Raw genomic sequence first — 21,847 nt, forward strand, 5'->3', positions numbered from 1 at the left:
ACACCAATGAGGAAATGGTAACAAGGATCCTAGACAGTGGCATAGAAACGGAACATTGTGCTAAGACACTGCCAGTTATAGAGGAGGTGGTTAAGACCGAGGTCGATCTGAGATCAAGATTAATGGGTCGATGATAATGGTAGCCGAAAAGTGGCCGAAGCTGATAGAGGGATTGAGTACAGTGGTGATATGAATAGGGAACACAGGGATGGGATTAGTGAGATGGATCAGGGGGTTTGGATACGGTCAGCTAGTGAAAATGATCAAGATACAGAGGTACAAGAACCTGCAAGTGGTGTAGAAATGGAACAGGAGCAGAATAGAGTGGTGATCAATGAGAACAGGGTGAGTCATTCAGAGATGGAAGTGGGAGAGTACGATAACGATTTAGTGCCTTATGTGGAGATCACACAAGGCATTGAACAAGCAATAGGGTTTAATCCTTTGATGTGCTATGAGGAGGAGCACGAGGAATATAATAATATCAGTGAAAGCACAAGACTTGGGGAGTTGTCTGAAGAAGTTGTGTCTGATGAAGAAACTGTCTACTTCGAAGACAAAAATCTGCTTCCTTTGTCCGAAGAGCCTCAAACGCCCGTTAAAGGTGGAGTCGTGACTCGAAGTCAAGGTAAACAGACCTAAGCAGCCAGTGGAAAAAAACAACAAGGAAGCAAAAACAAGGGGAAACCTACGGGAGCAAAGAATAAAAAACATCATCACTAATGATAGGCCCTATATGTATTTGGAATGTGAGAGGAGCGAATGACCTTTTGAAAGCAAAGGAAATAAATAAGGTGAGAATTGATAAGAAGTTATGTTTGTATGGGATACTCGAAACAAAAGTGAAAAAAAAAAGAAGTATGATAGCATACGGAGTGTTTGTTGTCCTACATGAGAGCATGAAAATAACTATGACAAAGCTTTGTCAGGCAGAATTTGGATATGCTGGGACCCTTTTGTGGTAAAGGTACAGAAAATTGATATGACTGAGCAATTCATTCATTGTAGAGTTGAATACCTTCCAAAGGCGGAAGAGTTTTTTCTTACAGCAGTAAATGCGAGCAATTCTTTTCAAGAAAGGTTAGCATTGTGGAAAGATGTGATAAGGATGCATGGTTCAATCACAAAACCTTGGTGTGTAGCGGGAGATTTTAACAATATCAGGACTGCAAATGAAAGAATAGGTGGTGATCCTATGCACCCCAGAGAAGCACATGACTTTATACTCTGTCTCCAGAATGCTGGGTTAACGGATATCAATTCTAGCGGATTCTTTTATACATGGTGGAATAAATCTGTTGGTGCTGCAAGCATTATGTCAAGAATAGATAGATGCCTAGTTAACAGTTTGTGGCTAAAAAAATATCCAAACTCAGGGGCTGAATTCTTATCTCAGGGAGTTTCCGACCATTCCCCCATGCTCCTCACATGGAATGATTTTAGTCGGTCCCCAATTCCCTTTAGATTTTGTAACTTTTGGGTTTACCAACCGGAGTTCAAAAACATCTTAGAAGAAGTTTGGAATACAAGGATATATACAAATCAAATGTATGTTCTTATCCAAAAACTCAAGATGCTTAAGGAGAGGATCAGACCGTGGGTCAGAAAAAACTTCTCAAACTTACATGAGAGAGTTATAGCCGCAAGGCAGCAGTTAAGTGGCGCACAGATTTACCTCCAGAATAATCCATCTTATGTGGGTTTGGGATTATGTGAAAAGTAGGTTATGCAGAAATATATTGATCTAGCAAGAGCTGAAGCAATAGATTTGGCCCAAAAGTCTGAAGCTCAATGGATGACAGAAAGGGATAGATGTTCGAGTTTTTTCTTCAACTCCTTAAAGGAAAAGGCAGCTAGGAAAGGAATATGGGCAATAGTGAATGATAGTGGTGAAACAGTGCATGGACAGGCAGAAATAACACAGAGCAGAGTGAAATACTTCATTCATATGTTGGGCGTACAGCGCCACCAGTTAGTGATAGAGAATTTTTCATGGAGCTGAATGTTAGAAATACTATTGATTCAGAAATGAGTGCGGTGTTGGAAGCTGAGGTGACTGACATAGAAATCAGGGAAGCCTTATTTGAGATGGAAAACAATAAGGTGCTAGGACCTGATGGCTATAACCCGTTCTTTTCCAAATTTTGCTGGGATACAGTAGGGGTGGATGTTGTGAATGCCATCAAAAATGTCTTTAGAACAAACAAAATACCTCGGGGTACAAATGCTACATTTCTATGTCTGATCCCAAAAATGGCTTCGCCATCTAAAGTTGAAGATTTCAGACCGATTGCTCTATGTAACACGATCTACAAATGTGTTTCCAAAGTCATAACCAATAGGTTGAAGATGGTGCTACCTGAGCTAGTACTTGACAATCAGTCAGCGTTCATCCCAGAGAGATCTATACAGGATAATATCCTTTTGTCCCATGAAGTTCTGAGAGGATATGATAGAAGACACGGTACCCCCAGATGCTCAATAAAACTGGATATCAGGAAGGCCTATGATATTGTGAGTTGGCAGGCCATCTTCTACATGCTGGATAGATTCCAGTTCTCGTCTAAGCTGAAAAAGTGGATTCAGTTATGCATTAGCTCATCTTCTTATTCTGTCCTCATAAATGGCTCGCCTGAATGTTTTTTCCCCAGAGGTAGATGCTTAAGGCAGGGGGACCCCATGTCTCCATATTTGTTTGTGCTTATAATGGAAGTTCTTGGCTGCCTAATTAGAGAGAGTGTGGAAAATAAGCTAATCCAATTCCATTCTAAATGCAAGAGGAATCAACTCATACATCTGGCTTTTGCGGACGATGTTTTAATTTTCTGTAAAGGGGAAGTGAACTTTATATACGCTCTCAGAGAATGTTTGGTGGAATTTAGCGTAGCTACTGGGCTACAAATAAATTCGTAGAAGACTACTATTATGACTAGTGCCATGGGACAACAGGATGGTTTGGTTTTGGCTCAAATTTTAGGTATTGAACTCGTAACTCCTCCAGTACGATACCTAGGACTTCCTCTCATCTCTGCTAGGCTTGGAATCAAAGAATGTCAACCTCTGATAGATAAGGTTACAAGCAGAATCAAGGACTATAAAGCTAAACTTCTCTCTCATACAGGTAGACTACAACTCATCTTATCAGTGCTTAGCTCACTACATATTTATTGGGCCAGAACATTCATTATACCAAAAACAGTTCTAGAACATGTGGAAAAAATATGTGCGACTTTTTTGTAGAGTGGAACTGATATAAAGAGATGTGTGCATCAAGCAAGTCTAAGAACCATCTGCAAGACAAAGGAAGAAGGTGGATTGGGGATCATGAATATGGAGGTATGGAATAAAGGATCTTATTATGGATTGGTATTCAAAGTAGTAGCTAAGTAAAGTAGTATTTGGGTCGAATGGGTATGGAAGAATCTACTGGCTCATAAATACTAGTGGACTATGACAATCCCGCAAGATTGCTCATGGTCATGGAAAAACATTTTACAGAGCAGAAAAGAAGTGTGAGATCTTATTTTGTACTCAATCTCTAATGGTAGAGACATGCTTGTATGGCACGATCTCTGGTGTACTAGTAGCCCTCTCTTGTTCAATGCACATGCAGTAGCTGAAATCCAGCTTCCAATCAATGCCACAGTGGATCAACTCTTATCAGAAGGTGGGTGGAATGAAGTGGTACAGAGCATCCAATGTAACAGGCTAAGAAAGGATATCTTGAGTACAAGAATCAATAAACATCTAGATCAGGATCGAGTGGTGTGGAAGCCTCACCAGGGTGGGAAGTTCACATCGAGAAGTGCATATGAAGCTTTGAGGAGAAAAAGAGAAAAAGTAAGATGGCAGAGACTTGTGTGGGGCAGGTTGGCTATACCAAGACACTCTTTTACGACCTGGCAGTTGTTCTCCAACAGTTTATTAACACAAGATAGGCTGGTGCACAAAAAGATCCTCTCTATCTCCCGCTGCTGCTTATGTAATCAAAGTAGAAAATTTTCAAATCATCTTTACTTTGATTGCGCATATTCGCGAGAGATTATCAATGGTATAAAAATAGCTCTGGGAATTAGGACTGATGGAAGAAGTTCAAATAGGGAATGGTCCTTGCTGCTGCGATTATGCAGAGGATCCAGTTTAGTGGTAGAAATTTATAAGGTCTACATTTGTGCGATAGTGGATGGGATATGGAAAGAAAGAAATGGGAGACGATTTAATAGCAAGGCTAGACCAGCGATAGTGGTCTTAAGGAAAATCATCAGAGAAACCAAGAGGTACATTCAGACTCAAGCATCTGATATTGAAGATTCGCTAGAAGCTAGAAAGCTCTATTAGTCACTGGGTATTCAGCTCAAGTTCAGAGCAATGAAGATGCGACAGTGCAATTGTATCCCACCGGAGGAAGGAAAGGTAAAAATAAATGCAGATGGAGCATTGACGGATGAGGGAACTGGCCATGGAGGTGTCATCAGAAACTGTCATGGCGAGGTGTTGGTAGCTTATACGGGAAGTGGTGACATGTAATATGTAATCTATCAGGAGCTGGAGGCAATTGCGATCGGGCTTGAGCTATGCTATGAACTAGGATATCACAAGGTGGAAGTTGAATCTGACTCCCTTACAACAGTGAAAATCATCACTAAGATTGCAAAACCACCATTGACATGTTCGAATTTGGAGGCTCTGACATCAAAGCTAGCTGCAAAATTCAACTATTATTCTTTTTCGCATGTTTTTAGGGAAGCTAATAAACTGGCAGACTTACTTGTAGGACTTAAAACTTCTTTCTGTTATGATTTAGTAGTGTTTATACCTCCTCTAGATAGAGATTTGCATAAACTCATAAAGGATGATGCTTTAGGTACCACCTATGTAAGATTTGGTTAATTAATGCAGGTGATGGTCAGCCTAACCCTAGCTTATTTTTTTTTTTAAAAAAAGAATGAAGATTTGACTAACCTGGATGGTAGATTTTGTCTTCGAAATGCCCTTCAAGTTTTTCTCTTTCTAAAAAGGATGGATGATGCGGCTAAAATTCCTTCAAGATTTAAAGTTCGAATCTTGAAAGAAAACGTTAAACATAAACAACTTAAAATAGCAGCGGCACTATTTGACACACGCTCTTTTTGTGTGTGTAGATAGATGATGGATGATAGTCGTTGAACAAAATAGGAGCGTATCAAAATCTAATTATCCCTCAATGAGTAAAGGATTAGTAGGATATCATTCCACTTTTAAGTGTATGTTATATGAAAGACAGGACTGGAAAGGGGGTTTAAGGGATTAAAAACTATGATTGTAGATATTGTGAATTGCTTAACTAAACTAAACTATACTATTGACAATTTATAAGAAAGAGAATTCAAGAGATTAGAATCCACCGATACCTTTGATATGTGACATTTTGCTTCATGGTTGTTCTCACAAGTAAACTACAATTAGGCAATTGAGCGAGTGTCGATGCCCTCTTAGAAGAAACATCGTTAACAAATAACTCTACTTAAGGTTGTTCCTATGTTTATGCTTTTAATATCTTCTTTCCTTTTATGTAAGCTCGGGCAGCCATTCAATGTATTACAGGGAGCAACATCAAAAAGTACTTCCTAATAGGGCGGCCATTCAATGAATCACCACTTAACGCAAACACAAAGAATACATCCCCTAGGCAGCCACTCCTTGATCTACCCCTTCTGGGGCAACACAAATAATATTTCCCTAACTTTAAAGAACTACACTACTAGAAGAAAAGTAAAGAACACTAGCATGATATTAATATTACAAAACATAAACCCTATTCTATACTTCCATCCCCTGGTGTGAGCAATGGAACTAATAGCTAAAAATATAAAGAACTAACCTGATTGGAGAATACCATAACTAGAAGAATCAACAAACCTTAAGCACCGACTTCATCTTCTCCCTTGAAGGAGAAGATTAGCCTTCTATTAAGAAGGAAGAACACGAAGAACGAGAAGAAGAAGAGTTGAAGAACATAAGACTAGAAAGATTAATTTATTAAGACTTGACTAGTTAAAACCGAATATTTTATTATTAATCTCTCTCTACCTCAAGTTCTAGAGACAAGAATGTAAGTGAATTGGCGAGTTTCATGAGGCACTTAGGTCCTCTATTTATAGGGGTTATAATGAGTTCTAGAAACATCCCAAATCGTGGCTTGTTTCCTATTACAAATCAACTTTTTTCAGAGTCCAACTTCGTTTATGAAATAGTAAAAGAGGTGGGCTATAGTGTAAGTTCATGCATCTAGACGCACCGGCCTTGTGTCCCAGAAGCAAGGGTCGCGCCTGAACGCACAGACCTTGCATCCCAGATGCAAGAGTTTCTTTTTCCTCTTTTGCTCCATTCTTCTTTCTTCTTTTGTGGGCTTTGGTCCAATAAACGAATCATTTTGCCTTAGGATTCCAAATAGGCTTTAAAATAGGTCCAAGTCGCATCTTTCATAGCTTCAATTCCTTGGCCTTCTCCATGATTGTCCACGGGCTTCCCATGTGATCCTTAATGCTCCGAATTGCTCCGTTTTACCCCTTTTTCTCTAATATTCTACAAAACTCTCTTTTTCACCTGTATAATCGTAAAACATGACTTACAAGCACTGTTACTCCACTAAGATGGCTAAACAAGAGGTATAATCGAGGGTTAAAATGCACTTTTTGAGCACTTATCATTAGGCACATCTTAACTTGGAAACACGCCTGTTTGGTTATTATTTTGGTTAGGAGACAGCTCAAGTACCTTTTGGCACAAGGACTGCATCATATTAGATTGTTGTTTGATTACTAGACTTTGTTGTTATTGGTGGTGTATCATGGTTAATAGTAAGTCTTCTGTGGATGGTTTGGCTAGTTGCGGGGTAATAGGAGGATTAATTGGAAATAAAGCTTGTTGAGTGTTTATGTTTGGATGTTGATAGTTCTGGGTCATGGGCACTAAACTTTTATTCTAGTTACTTAACTATACTCGTCTTAGATGTTGGTTAAATTGGTGGAAGTTTGTAGTGGGCCTAACGTTTTGATTATTACAACAGTTAGATGTAGGTTGTTGTTGTTGATTATAATTAGTGTTTTGCATCTATTGTGTGTTAGGGTTGGTGAAAGCATTATTATCTACGGGTTGTGGTGGCGGTGAACCATAGAGTAAGGGACTAAAGGAATTGGTATGGTTGGGATTAAAACATACATTACATGGAGGGGAGTTGATGTCCATGACTGGAGTGGGTATCGCTTCTTGTTTTGAACAGAGAGGGCATCTACCTTTTTAGTGAGGGATTTAATAAGAGTTTTAAGTTCATGGTCAGGTTTTACCTCAAATATACTGGTTGCCTTAACTGTTGAAGAAAAAGTTTTGAAGCTGGAGTAATCATTACCTCCCCAGTTGTTACTTTTCTTGGATTGATTATCTAAGAAGTTATAAGCATTTGTGGCTTCTTTACTTAAGAAACTACCTCCGTTCATGATGTCTAATGTCTCCTTATAATGTTGGGATAAACCTTTTAAGAAGGCACAAACTAGTGTGTCTTTACCAAGATTATGATGGGGACAATCTACTAGAAGATCAGTGAAACGATTCCAAGCCTCAGAAAAGGATTCTTGAGGCTTTTGATGAAAGAAATGAATATGTGATAGCATCTCATCAGTCTTCTGTGGTGGGTAAAATTATTCCATAAATAATTCAACTAGTTTTTCCCATGTGTCGACAGAGTTTGGCTTTTGTGCTGTTAGCCAAGCTGCTGCTTTGTCAGCTAGGGTGAAAGGAAACAACTACAAGAAATGGGATTTTTTGCTATGAAATTATTTGTTACGCTTACAATGCGTCACCAATAAACATCTTCTGCTACACTTTAAAGCGTTGTTATTGCTTTTTTGGAATAGGTAATAGATGCTATTATCGGCAACAGTTTTAAGCGTTGCTATATGTATCTCGCATTTTCTAATAATTAAATTAATTTTTTTGTATTATTTAGCTACTATTAGCTACGCTTTTAAGAGTAGCAAATATTATTTATTTTCAGCAATGCTTGAAAGGGTTGCAGGCACTTTTAAGATAGGGAAAAATATGTGGTTCAGTAGCTAGGTTCGGCAACGGTTCAATAAGTGTTGCTGATTCTATGCTCACAGTGAATACCAAAATTTGGTAAAAGCTTCGACAACGCTTTCAAGCGTTGCTGATAGTCTCTGTTATTGGCAACCCTTGATGCGTAGCTGGTTTTTCAAATCAGTTTTTGAAAGAAAATTATTACCCACCCTTGCATCCGTTGTAGATAATAGGCACTATTAATTTTTTCTTTCCGCGCCTATCATTTCGTTATTTAGCACCCATATTTTCCTCAAAAAATTAAAAATAAAAAAACCAAAAGAAATAAGGACAAAGTAAAAAGAGGGGTAGTTTGTTTCCAAAATAGAAAACCCTAGACTTAGCCTCTTCGTCTGCACTCGACAGTATCACTTTCTTCTGAAATCTCTCCACCAGCAACACCAATTATCCACCTCAACAGCCATTCGAACCTATTGTTCAGGTAATGAAACCACTTGTTTATGTTTGTGGTTGTGTTTCACAAACACAGATTCAAAGAAGAGGGGTCTGAATTTTGAGATTTTAGGTATTGGGAAGTTCTGTTGCTTCTGTTTTTGGGATTTCAAGTGCAACATTCTATCTATTCGGTATGGCTTTACCATTTCCTCTCAATTTTTAGGGCTTTCGTCTAATATACGCATTTGGGTTTATTTCAATAGCTTCTGGGATCCCAAGACTTTCTGTTGGACTTGATTATGGTTGTCTTCCTGGTCTCTCTTGTCACTTCATGGATTCTCTGAGATGTTGCTGCTCCTTCATTCTACAAAATCCCATGTGAGCCTTTTTTTTTAAAAAAAAAAAAATCATTTAATGGTTCATTTACTTATAGAAGGATAAAAATTTGATTTTGTGAGATGGACATGTTTGTTTTTTCCATTTTTAATGATTTGGTTGATTTGGGTTTTGTTCTATTTAGATTCTCTATAAATGTAACTCAAATTTTAGTCATTTCATGATTAATTTACTTAAATTTTAGTCATTTCTTGATTTTTTGTCAAATGTGTGTTTGGAGTGATTGTGAAATTAGTTGAACAAAGAGCATAGATGGGGAAAATTGGGTTGATGTTGGTTTTTGCTTATCTAGAAGGAGAAATGGAAAAAGGTGGTGTTAATAATTTGGTTTGGGTTGAGGGAGATATACTACTACGGTAGAATTTAGGAACTTTGTATTAATTAGTTATTTGTTTGTGTTAACAATGGGAAACTTTGGGTTAATAATTAGTTATTTGTTTTATATTTAGTAACAATGCTTGGGTTCAGTATGAATTCCTCCTATCAACTCTTGCGTTCACATTGATTGGAGCTGGTTGGATTAGACCATGTTCTGTGGAATTAAGGTTCTACCCACTCACAGAGAAGCTAGCAGAGAGGTATAGGTTCTTACCTTCTTGGACTTAGTAATAGTGCTGCACTTTGGGTTCTTAGGCTTAGTAATTGTTTTAACAAAAGCTTCATAAGTTTCAACATCAATGTATTATTATATTTGTGAGTGGCTTCTTTTATCATTTTTTAGTAGAGTGAAACAAGGGAGCCCATTAACACCAAATGGAACTTAGGTCCTGACTTAACGACACTCTTGCCTGCTTTAACTTATGTTATGCTAGGCTCATTTCATATATGTTCTATTTTGGTGTCATTTATACGCTTTCTCTACCAAAACTGTGTGCTAGTGTTTGTTTTTTGTCATACAAAGTATAAAAATCATTTGAAATATGGAATTATAGATGCATGTGATTTGAGTGTGACTTATCTATGTGATAGTATATGGACACCCATAACATAACATATGTCCATCTTGGTACATAATTAATGACATCCCCGCCAAAGACAAACATTTTGTTAGTAGGTGGAGAAAATATGCTAGCTATGTATTGAATCTGATTCCAACCCTATTGTGCAGGCTTTCAGTAAGATTTCAGGAACCTAAAGCCAATAAGGCTTCTCACTTGGAACCTCACCCACAAGAGTTGTGATTTGTGATTGGAAGTTTTTCAATTGTTGTGATTTTATTTAGTGCCAAGGACCATACAACAATTTTATACTCTGCTCACTTCCTCTGCTATGCCCAGTTTCTAGTTTACTTTTGTCAGCTGAAATTTTCAACATTTTTCATCAGTTCAGGCTCACTCAAAAAAATTCAACCCGTGGGCTTCACCAATATGGACCAAAACTTCAAGCTGGGCTTTACAGTTGTTGAAATATTTCGAAATTCAGCCATGGTATTTCGGCCACATCCCAAGAAAAACGAGAGAGTGAACATTGGAGGCATACTAGTTTTCAAGGTACATTTATTTATATATTGTTTGAACATACTAATTTTTGTTTATAGGATTCTGCTTAACTTGATTGTGTTATTACAGATTATGAAGGTTGAAGAGGGAATGACTTTAGATATGCAAGCATCAAACAAATCCTTTTTCATTATTACAGTTGTTTAGAAATGTTTGTTCCATGTTAGAATGTAGTTTAAGATAATAAGCACTAGAAATCGGCCGGGGATTAATTGCATATAGTGGACCGATTATATAGAATAAGATTTTTGTTATCTGATAATTGATATGAAAGGGTAGTTTCATGAATTTAATTCTAATTTTGGTGTCCAAATACACTACTTCAGTTATCCCAATTGGTGCAATGTTTGCAATGATGCTGTGGCTGGGGAACACTGCATATATGTATATTTCTGTTACATTCGCACAAATGTTGAAAGCTATCAGTATGTTTTCTCCAAACTCAACTACCCCTGTATAGCTATGTGCCTATGTTATTACCTTTAATGTAAGTATGTATGTGAGTATGTCCAAGTGCCCCTGCGTCAGCTGGGGTAATTGTTACACGGCTAGAGATTGAAGTACCCAACCTTCACACAGTCTGAAGTGTTCTTCTTACCTGTATACAACCATTTATTGGGGCAATTGTTCATAATGTAACCTTTCAAATGTGCAGTGCCTGTAGCGGTCTTTATTCTTGGAGTAGCAGCAGGACTTGAACTTATGAGCTACAGAATGTTTTTCATAATGCCGTTGATCAGTTTTGGCATTCTTGTTGCTTCATATGGAGAAGTAAATGTTAACTGGATCGGAGTGGTTTACCAAATGGGAGGCGTTGTTGGAGAGGTGTTGAGGCTAATTTTCATGGAGATATTTATGAAAAGGAAGGGTCTCAAACTAAATCCTATATCTGTAATGTCTTATGTCAGTCCGTGCAGGTATGTGTAGAACTTTCTTTCATAAGTTTGATTTCCAGCTCTTATGTGAAAAGCTGCCTCCATGAAAAAATATTGTTTTCTGTAGTGCTCTATGCCTCTTCATCTCATGGATATTTCTAGAGGTACCAAAGATGAATGCGATTGGGCCATGGAGTTTTCAACCTCTTGTGCTGACCCTCAATTCCCTTTGTACTTTTGCACTGAATCTATCGGTGTTCCTTGTCATATCACACACAAGTGCATTGACTATTCGTGTCGCAGGAGTTGTCAAGGATTGGGTGGTCGTCCTACTGTCAGCCTTTCTGTTTGTTGACACAAAGCTAACTGTTATAAACCTATTTGGTTATGGAATTGGTAAGTAACTGCAAAAACCCTTTTTAATATTGTCATTCGAAGAGGATGTATGGGTTATCATAACCTCATGCAGTGACTGCTTAACCATCAACCTCCTCCCCTACACACACACACACACACACACACCCAAAAAAAAAATCTACATATATTGTAAAGACATAGAAGACACAATCTCAATCTCATTTTGGTTATTAAGTTTTGTTTTCCTCCTATTAAATTGTAAATTGCCTCTTGTTTTGCATATCCATATTCTCTTGCTATTTTCAAGTTCACCTCAGCGGACTTTCCACAATCTCTGAGTACTTGCTTTCAGATTCATAGGAAAAGAGTTACAAATTATATAATTTGGGCTAACTGATATTACCCCCCAACTAGATGAGCCAATTAGGATTTCCCCCTCACTAGATGGGGAAATTAGGGTCTCCCCCCTAAGTACACAAAAAAAAAAGTCAACCTTGGGTTGACCATGTTTGTGTGTGTGTGTATGGGGGGGGTGTAATACTAGTATAATATAATGCAGTTAAAACTTCAGTTTCTTTTAGGTAACAATTACTACGCATTTTTGGGGTGACACAAGGGTGATTTTGTGTCAGAACACAAGTTCTGAAGTTAATCATCTTTTGGGTTGTGCTTGTGACCTTAAAATTCACCTTGATGTTCAATTAAGCTTAGTTTTTAGTCTGGCATACCTAGATCTAAGTTTGAGTTGCACTCGAGTTTGTGACAAGCTTGGCATTTAATAAAAAGAAAAACAAGTGTTCTTGTAATGAATTGTTATTTTTTTCTTAGGTTTTTTATGGTGTCTTATTGTAGTATTTTGGCTATCATTGCGGATAAGAAGCCATTGAACTTCAAACTCTTGAACTTGTTGGTTAAACCATTGATGGAGATGAGCATGGACACTCCGTACTTTGCAGCAATTTGTGCTCGGCGATACATACATCAAACCAGAACTCAATTTTGTAAGGTACTTTCCAGCTTAAATAAAACAACTTCCTTGTACTAGTTTTTTTTTACTAATGCACATACATCTTGCAGTGACGAGTTCTTGGCCTTCTATGAAGACATTATTTCTTTTGAGGATATGGTCCATGATATTTCCATGCTCTGATTTCCATCATGTTGTCATGACCCCAGTGGTCTTACTGATGTGCGAGTATCTGATGCATTGTCCAATAACACGTGGGCGTGACATTGCTATTGGATCTTTCTTGTGCTCCATGGTTCTGCAGGTCGCCAGATAGTTGTAGAAGTTCTGCCCATAAGTTGTCATATTTATTCGAATCCTACTGATGTCAACATTGGAGGCAGAACCCAGATCACTTCAGCATTCCCAAGTATGATCTAACCCAAGTCAATGAATTTCTCCTTGCATTGAAAACAAAATATTACTAGGAGTTCACTTTGCTGCACATTTTAACAACTTATTGAATCGGGCTTCTTTATGCTGAACATACCTTTTCCGTCCCCCACCTCTATAGACAGTTTTATAGATGATTAAAAAAGTGACTAATTCTTATTGTCAAGCAATTTTACTATCTTTCATAACTCAAGGTGCTTAAGCCATGGATGATGAGGTTACTTGGTTTCATCTTTCTTAGGTGCTGGCTTTGCTTGAAGTACACTTACATTATTACCTCTAATACTAGCTCACTATACAAGTATACAAATATATTTTCTTTTATTTCTTTGGTGGTTGTCTGAAGCTTTTTTCACACTGTAACTTCTATTTTTCTGAGGGTAAAAAACAGATGTATTATTCCATTGTCTGGACTGCGTGCTTAATGTATTCATTACCTGCAGGGCTGGCATGCTTACTGTCTCATCTAAAGTGATAGATGGGGAATGTAGTATGTTACATCTATAATTCAGCATGTAAGTAATAAATCATGCATGTGATATTTGAAGCACCTAACAATTCTTCATGTATAATAGTAATTCACAAAAAACACTTGTATAAAAAGGATAACAAAGTTATAGAGGTGTTTGCGAAAATGCTACCAAATCTTTAAATTATCATTTTAGAGATGCTATCTGAAGTTAGTTTTTATTTCTTAAAAGGCTCTTCATATATGGACTACTACTTGTGCATTTTATTACTTACGCATGTTTGTTGACGTTTAAATACTTCCTTGAGTACATTGCAAAATAGATATGAATCTTATTGTTAGCATTTTTGCAATTGCAGAGTTCACCACATTGAAGCAGTGGGGTACTAATGTCATACGTATAGATTCGAGGGAGGATTTTCGAGTCTAATGGAAGAATTGAATGCTCAACAACGGTTCAATAGACATTAACATTTTAGGAGTACTAAGTGATGAAAAGGATAATTGTAGTGATACATTGAACTTCACATCTTTTAAACATCTAATGCTTGTAATGATACTTTTGTATTTCGAATGTAAGAAGTATGATTTCTTTTTATTGAACTTGTCAAATTTTTTTGTTGATTAGGATGTGTTTGAATGTTTTGTCTCTTTAGATATGATGCTTAAGAAATTATAAAATAGGATTTTAGGATAAAATTGAACTAATTTCAAAATCAAGCTTTTCATCAGTAATAACTTTCCGCAACACATAAAAGGGTGGCCAAAGGTTGATTAATACACACCTGCAATTACTTGCAACGTTTGAAAGTGTTGCAAAAGTAGAGTCTTTTGCAACGGTTAAGGTGTTGCTAATATATTTTACATTAAATAATATTTATTTGGAGGACAGATAGATGGAAAATCAATTGCTACGCTTATAAGACATTAGCAACGCTTCCATGCGTAGCAAGTACTTATGACTTTTGCTACGCTTAAAAGTGTTGCAAATTCTCTTCTGCGTTGCCATCAGTAGCAACGTCCCCACGACGCTTTCGAAAGCGTTGCAAAAGATCTTTTGCTATGGTTTTTTAATTTTCTACAATGCTTTAAAGGGTTGCAAAAGCCCTCATCTATTGTAGTTTAGCTTTATTTGTTCAGGTGTTACGTTAGGATGATTAAATATAGTAATTGCTTGTTGTATCCTACGTAAGTGTTGATAAGATTTCTCATGGTCTAAGTCATAAAAAACAGGTAGCATATTAAATATATTAGGGGGGATTCTAAAATCTCCCGTAGTATCTGCAAGAATTATGCAGGAGTCAGGTTCATTGTTTAAAGCCTTCTAAAAATCAGAGAGAGGTCTCTCTGCTATTTCTTCATCCATTGCTACAAACGTAGTTGTGGTGGGTGTATGTGGTGTGTGTGTTATGATTGGAGAATTTCTAGATAGACAATTATTTATGCGTCTACGATAAACAAATATAATAGGTATATGCATACCAGATCTTAATCTCATGCAAGTTTTAAGTCTAATATGCAATTCCTAACGAGCATGCAAAAATAGCCTGATTATTACTAGAAATAGAATCCTCTGACAGTAGATTCAAGGATGTAGAGAGGTGTTACCTAGAGCGACCTTACTACGCGTATAAATAACGTCTTCAACAGCCTTGAAGCACGTCTATGTTTCTTGAACAATTATACGAGTACTGGTCCTGGTACACGATGTGGATAGTGAAGTCCTATAAAAATATTAACCTTATTATTTTTTAAAGTTTTAAGAATTAGGAAAATGCTTTTTATTATGGGCTTCGTGTTGGGCCTGGATGTCGGGTCTGTGAAACTTGATTTGGTAGTGGGTAGGCTTACTAATTTAATTAAGATTAATTATTTTTTTGTATTTTTAATCAAACCAACGGCCAGATCACTTAGGAATTTGAGGGAGGTTGTCCGTGCGTGCACGTTCCTTAATTAGAAAACCCTAAATTCTTTCAGTTTGCTAGACACCATTTAGAATGAAGAAACATAATTTTTAAAATTTTGTAATTTTTAGCATACGAGTACTGTACTGTACTCTTGAGATAATAATGCAAATAATATTAAAAATGTAATTTAAGCTAATTACGCTAGGGCGCGCGCACTAAAAAATAGGCTAAATTGGGCGCGGGTTGCGATTTGTACTTTCATTTTTTTTCGTAAATTTAAAAGAGTGTGGGGCGCACTTCAAAATAGGTCAAATTGGGTGTGACTGGAAAAAAGGTGTAATGCGCGGGGCGCACTTGGTGAAGGCAAAATGATGGCACGACGCACTCTCAAGTAGTATAGTAAGGTGAACTTTTTAGGGTCAGGTCACGGGAGGGCAGGGAGTTTGTTGAACAACTCATATGCTCTCGGAACAGTAGCATAAACATTTTGAGAATATGTGAACAGTGAAAACAGTGTTTTGTGTGTGAACAGTAAAAACAGTTTTGTGAAAACACGTTATACGTAACAAAGCAAGATGGCAAGCGACGCCATTTGATAAGTTTTAATAATGTAAGAAAAGTAGTTTGGAATAGTACTAAATCATGCATATCAATATATAATAATACTCTCTAAACATCATGTGATAAAGAGGAGTAATCGTGTTTTCCACTCTTGCTTGTATGCACTTGTAACTAATCTAGATTAAACAACTATTAACTAACAAGAGAGTAATATGAGTCTAAGAAAATAGTAAATATAAGGTACAAAACAGTAGATTTATTTGAGAGAAAAGGATATAGAGAAGGTTAATCTAGCTACCACGCGATTCAATTGACTATTAGTTAGTCATTAAATCACTTGTTGATCCCTAGTGAATATCTAATCCTCTCGGATCAAGGCTTCACTAGCATGAGAATTTAGCTCTACCACAAATCTCTTTGGTGGTGGCTCTAAACTCTAGTTCTCCATTATGAGCTCTATCCCTAGTTACTCATAACGAAGACCTTGATGCTCTTTATGCAAAACAATAATACTAATAACTAGCCATCCTCACGTGGCTTCATAAACCTCCTCTAATGGAGGTTTAGCCTTGTTTCATTGGATATTCTAAACTAAAACAATAAGATAAAGACATTAAAATAAAGAGGCATGAATTGAATTCAATAACTAAAGCTTTTATTTATAGAGAATTAATGGTGGCTACAACTAAACTAATTCTAACCCTAAACTAAACTATAACTACAATAAACTAATTAGAGACTAAAGGGAGAAAGAGGTGAAGGCATGAATAAGTTTAGCCTTAACCCTCTTTATATAGGAGAGGGTTAGGTTTACATTTTCATGCATGGGCTAAAAAGGGGTCTCTAAAGTGAGCCCAAAGTCCAATAGGTTAAGTCTAAAAGGGTTACATCTGCTGGAAATTACTTTAATACCCTTTTTGTCTACTTTTATAGATCTGATTGCGGAAAGTCTAGGTCTATTGGAAAGCTGATCCTAAGCTGGTCGTTTTGACATTAAGTAGTCCCGATTCTGAGGCCCGAGTCCAAAGATAGGCCCATTTGAAGTTCTATTCACTTTTCTGTTCTTTTTCTACCCGAATTGACTTCGACTTCCCAGCTTTAACTGGCTTGAAAAATACTTTTATTCATGATTCTTGGGCTTTAAATGTAGAACTTTTTCAGCAATCATCTTGACTCGTTTTCCATGCAAAATGACACCTTTAAGCACATAAACAGCTTCAAGAACTGAAATACACAAAAACACGTAAACATTACTAACTTTTATTTATTATAAATATAATTGGCCTAAATAAAATACTATTAAGGGGTTTAAACTACACTTTTGGGTGCTTATCAAAGCCTAGTCAAAGCTGGAAAGTCAAAGTCAATCCGGTTAAAAAAAGGACAGAAAAGTTAATTGAACTTCAACAGGCCGTATCTTTGGACTTGGGCCTACGTTATATCAAAACGACTGACTCGGAATCAGTTTTCTAATGTACCCGACCTTGCCCCAATCAGAGTTGTAAAAGTGGACAAAAAGAGTATAGAAGTAATTTCTAGCAGTTGTGGCCTCTTTAGATTTAACCTAATGGAATTTGGGCTCACATTAGACGCCCAAAGTCCCCTTTTTTGGCCCATGCATGAAAATGTAACTGTAACCTTCTCCTATATAAGGAGGGTTAAGGCTAAACACTTTCACTCCTCTTCTAGTTTAGTCTCTTAATAATTAGTTTAGTTTAGTTTTAAATAGGTTTACTTTTATTATGGTTAGTATTGTAGCCTCCATTAGAACATATCAATAAAAAGCTTAGTTCTTTAATATTCAATTTCATTCTCTATAAATTATGTCTTCTTATTATTGCATTTATGTAATAATTCTTATGACACTAGGCTAAACCTCCATTAGAGGAGGTTTATGAAGCTATGTGAGGATGATTAATCATTAGTATTTATTGTGTTGCATAAAAGAACGTCAAGTTCTTCGTTTTGAGTAACTAGAGATAGAGCTCATAACTGAGAACTAGAGTATAGAGTCACCACCAAAGAGATTTGTGGTGGAGTTACACTCTCATACTAGTAAAATCTTGATCCGAGAGGACTTGGTCTTCACTAGGGATCTATACAAGCGATTCAATACTAACTAATAGTCAATCGAATCATGTGGCGGATTAAACCCCTTCTAATACCATTATTCATCATTTAAATTCACTATTTTCACCTCATATCTACTGTTTTAACTCTTATTAGTGAATCATATTTGCAATCTAGATTCGTATCCAAGTAGTGTACACCTAGAGTTTGGTGAACATGACTACTCTCCTCTTTATCACATGATTTTAATGAGTTTTATCTACTCTTTTTCTATCATAATTTACTGTTCACGATCTCATAATTCTACTGTTTATCAGTACAACATTGATAAATTATTATCAATGACGCCGCTTGCCATCTAGTTCGGTTATATTACTTGTATTTAGATTACAAAACACTGTTTTCACTATTCACAAAACACACACTAAAATATGGTTTGTAGTTTCTTCGAATTTTTTTGCTACTGCTCGAGAGCATATGAGTTGTTCAGCCAACTCCTTACCTTCCCGTGACCTAACCCTAAAAATTTGAAACCCTAGTTTTAATTCACGAGCGCACGCGCGCCTCATATTTGCCTACACTGAGTGACGAAACTTTTAGCAACGTTAAGAAAGCGTAGGCAATAGTTACTATTAGCGACAATTTTTATCGCCGGCAATAATTTTTTGTCCCAAGATGAAATAATGACTTCAACGATGCTTGTATGGTCCTAAATAGTACTGTGAGACATAAAAAAAAATTGTAGCTGACTTTTCAGCGACGATAAACGCGTAGTTAAATAGTTTGTAAGCTTTGGCGATGATAATGGCGTCGGTATTTGTCATAGCATTTTCATAAGGATCGTAGGTAATTAGCGTATCTTTAGTGGCACCCGGTTTCATCAGAAAATTGTTTTCCAATCTTCCCAATTTATCACTACCAATATTTTTGTTTTGTTACTCGTGCCTATAATTTTGAAATCTGAGTGAAGAAAATCAAAAGAATCGGTAAAAACAGTAGAGAGGGGAAAAAAGAATAAAAAGGAAAAGGAAACCCTACGCTCTTCTGACTCTTCCTCCCGACCAAGTCTCTCCCCACATCTCTTTCCTTCTCTCTCTCTATCAATCAGATCAGAATAGAAGGTAACCTTTTCGTTTTTGTTTAATTAATCCTTCAGTTTGTTTATCTTTTTTTGTTAAATTTAGATTTTTTGTGTACACAACATTCCCTAATTGCAAGAGATTCACTCTCCTTTAAATCGGATTGGAACGGAATGAGATTAGAATAAGGGTTTCTGATTTAATCTCCCTTCTTCATTCGTTCAACCAAAGCTTGCTAAGTTACAAGGAAAAATTCTTTCATTAAACTTGTTTGTACGAAATTCAGATTGGAAAGTTGTGATTTTTTCGTTCAATTTCAATTCCTTCACTACCCAACCACAAAAAGACATTTGTATGGTTTGACTCTGGGTTGCTATTGAAGTAGAAGAAAGGGCTTTGTTTTTTGTGGGTTATATATTTTTTTTCAACAACTTGATTCTTAGAAATTTAGTAGTGTGGTAGTCTTTTTATAGTAGATACTGTTGGACACTATGTTTGCTTGCTTGTGAAATACCAACTACTGTGATCTTAATTGTTGTTGTGTCGTGTCTGGAACTGCTCAGGTTCCGGAATTCAAGTTATATGCAAGGCTTCACAGCATTGGAACATAGTTGCTTTTGCATTCAATTGGTAAATGGGCGTGAAAATTAAGTTAAATATTGTAGGATGCTAATAATTTAATATGGACTGTTGGTTATGCATTTTATTTGGAGTGTCGTAGGTACAGTGAGAGTACCAAACTTGAGTCAAATTGCAATGGGCAGTTCTCTTTCAAGGTGTATGCCTTCCTCTGGGGTATTTATAGGTTTGTGCCTACCACTTGTTAGACTTGTGATCCACGTATCTATAACTCCTAGCTAGTTGATTATTGATGTTACTTATAATGGATGAGTAAGTATTTTATTACTTGGAATATAGGTTTTAGTTCAGGTAGAAGATTTTTGTCTAATTAGTCATATCTTCTGTGAAACTTTTAGTTTGGATGTCTACTTTATTACATAAAATGTTTTAGTACGGGTCACCATGTTGCAACATTTAGAAGATTTGCAGGTGGTTTGGTTGAGCAAATAGGAAAGGGAAAATGCTACATTGACATGTCAACAGTTAATACCGATACTTCGTCAAAGATCAGTGAGGTAAGACTTGCATACCAATCGCAATCCTAATTTGGTTTGACTATTTAAAATTTTTAATTAGCAGTGCTATTATATAGTAATTTGATTCCAAAAGTCCAAGTTTCTAAAAATAGCTAAAACGAGGTTTCATTTTGGAAGCCGGTACGTATGATTGTTGGTACGAACTACGAAGTATTAACTCATTTACTTTAAGAAGCTCTCATTTCAGTTGTATACAGATTGGATAATAAGAGTTCATACGAGGTTTAATTATGATTTATAAATTACCATCCATTTTAAGCTAAATCTCAAGTGCTTCTTTTGCACATTATAACTGAATGAGGTTGTGAATATGCTGTCAGAAAGGGTGCAAGGAGCCACTGAGACCAAGGTGTACTTCTGATTATAGTGGCTAAAATGAGGCGGCTCCTGGAAACCAAGGCACTAATAATAGTGAAAATAGTGGCAAGTCGTTGTCAAAGGCGATCCAAAGCGATATTTGAGAAACCTAACACTTGCTCCTTTCCCTGTTCCTGACAACAAACCTCTGATAGCTGAATAGGGCTCCTAGATTTTGTTAAGATAAGGCAATTGAAAGGTTAACCAGTGAATATGAAAGCTAGTTCCAAGACAAGTTCACCTAGTAATTAGCACCCTCATGTAATAATCTACCATTTTCGTGTGCTGCATCCAAGACAACTTATGGGTTCAGGTAGTATGAAAACAAATAGTGAGCATGCAGTATTTTATATGGTATCCACAAGCAATTACCAAAAACGGTGGATACTTCCTTGAAGCTCCAATAATTATTACTAGCTCTTATATCTATTTGAACTTTATAAGTAAGAGTGGATTGAAAGGATGAATTTTCTTTAAATTCATTTAACATGTATGAGATGGAAGTTTCTGACATGATTTTAGTTGATAACTTCGACAACTGTTTCACTTTGTATGGTAATATCGTCAACATTTTCCTTTTCCATTCACTTTTTTTTTTCTTTACTTTTTAGTGATTTAATATGTATTATCATTGTTTGCAGATTAATTTATGCACAATAAAAGTTGTTCGGGGTTGCAAGAGTTTGCGAAGTTGGGCGTAATTTATGATATTTTTGTGAAGACAAAATTCCAAAGAGAACCATGTAACTATGCATATGCGACGTAGACGATTTTCTGTTGAGAGTTATGCAACTCTGTTTCGGTTTTAGATTGTAACAATTAATTAACTCACTCATACAATCTTACTTAATGGAAATTTGTTGATCATTTTATATTCTTGTGCCCTTCTTTTGGTATATATTTTCTTTTTAAGTTTAATTTGTGTATGTTAGTTAAAACTATGAAGGAAAAAAAATATAATATTTTGATTATGCAAAGGATAACAAATAGCAAAATTTTCACTGATGCTTCAATCGTTACCAAATATAGTGCAATTATAAAATCAAAAAATTTGACCACTAATGATGCTTTTGTCTACGAAATTAAAAATGTGGCAAATAAGAAGTTTTCGCGATGCTATAAAATGTTGGCAAAACAAACTAAATTTTTGAAAATTTTGGATCTTTAGTGACGATTAAAACATCGCCAAAGTGTTATTATTGGCGACGTTTAAATGAATGTCGCAGTAGGT

The 21,847-nt window shown here is 36.4% G+C and overlaps 2 protein-coding genes and 1 long non-coding RNA gene across 16 annotated transcripts; all 3 read left to right on the forward strand.

The window, feature by feature from the left end:
* Positions 1–3,552: 3,552 nt before the first annotated feature.
* On the forward strand, positions 3,553–4,338 carry LOC147481888 (uncharacterized). Its single transcript, XM_086579111.1, has one exon. It carries the CDS (start codon positions 3,553–3,555, stop codon positions 4,336–4,338), a length of 786 nt encoding a protein of 261 aa, XP_086435237.1.
* Positions 4,339–8,369: 4,031 nt separating this feature from the next.
* Positions 8,370–14,083, forward strand: LOC147481889 (putative sugar phosphate/phosphate translocator At3g14410). Of its 12 annotated transcripts, XM_086577346.1 has the most exons (12): positions 8,400–8,536; positions 8,621–8,681; positions 8,754–8,868; positions 9,336–9,464; positions 9,995–10,376; positions 10,712–10,810; positions 11,041–11,302; positions 11,388–11,656; positions 12,470–12,623; positions 12,695–12,993; positions 13,460–13,531; positions 13,845–14,083. In XM_086577346.1, the coding sequence occupies exons 6-9, from the start codon at positions 10,729–10,731 to the stop codon at positions 12,502–12,504; spliced, it is 648 nt and encodes a 215-aa protein (XP_086433472.1). In that variant the 5' UTR covers positions 8,400–8,536; positions 8,621–8,681; positions 8,754–8,868; positions 9,336–9,464; positions 9,995–10,376; positions 10,712–10,728; the 3' UTR covers positions 12,505–12,623; positions 12,695–12,993; positions 13,460–13,531; positions 13,845–14,083. The 12 variants fall into 12 exon arrangements, with proteins under 12 accessions (XP_086433479.1, XP_086433473.1, XP_086433478.1 ...); XM_086577353.1 differs by lacking the exons at positions 8,621–8,681; positions 13,460–13,531 and having other exon boundaries at positions 8,370–8,536; positions 8,714–8,868; positions 10,211–10,376; positions 11,564–11,656; XM_086577347.1 differs by lacking the exon at positions 13,460–13,531 and having other exon boundaries at positions 8,388–8,681.
* A 4,690-nt stretch (positions 14,084–18,773) lies between these two features.
* On the forward strand, positions 18,774–21,488 carry LOC147481890 (uncharacterized). 3 transcript variants are annotated; one of them, XR_015205089.1, is made up of 5 exons: positions 18,774–19,144; positions 19,666–19,732; positions 19,824–19,907; positions 20,142–20,238; positions 21,258–21,488. It is a non-coding gene; the product is annotated as an uncharacterized LOC147481890 (long non-coding RNA). The 3 variants fall into 3 exon arrangements; XR_015205090.1 differs by having other exon boundaries at positions 20,145–20,238; XR_015205088.1 differs by having other exon boundaries at positions 20,153–20,238.
* The last annotated feature ends 359 nt before the right edge of the window (positions 21,489–21,847 follow it).

This window comes from Coptis chinensis, chromosome 8, assembly GCF_015680905.1.
Source record: "Coptis chinensis isolate HL-2020 chromosome 8, ASM1568090v1, whole genome shotgun sequence".
Lineage (NCBI taxonomy): Eukaryota > Viridiplantae > Streptophyta > Magnoliopsida > Ranunculales > Ranunculaceae > Coptis > Coptis chinensis.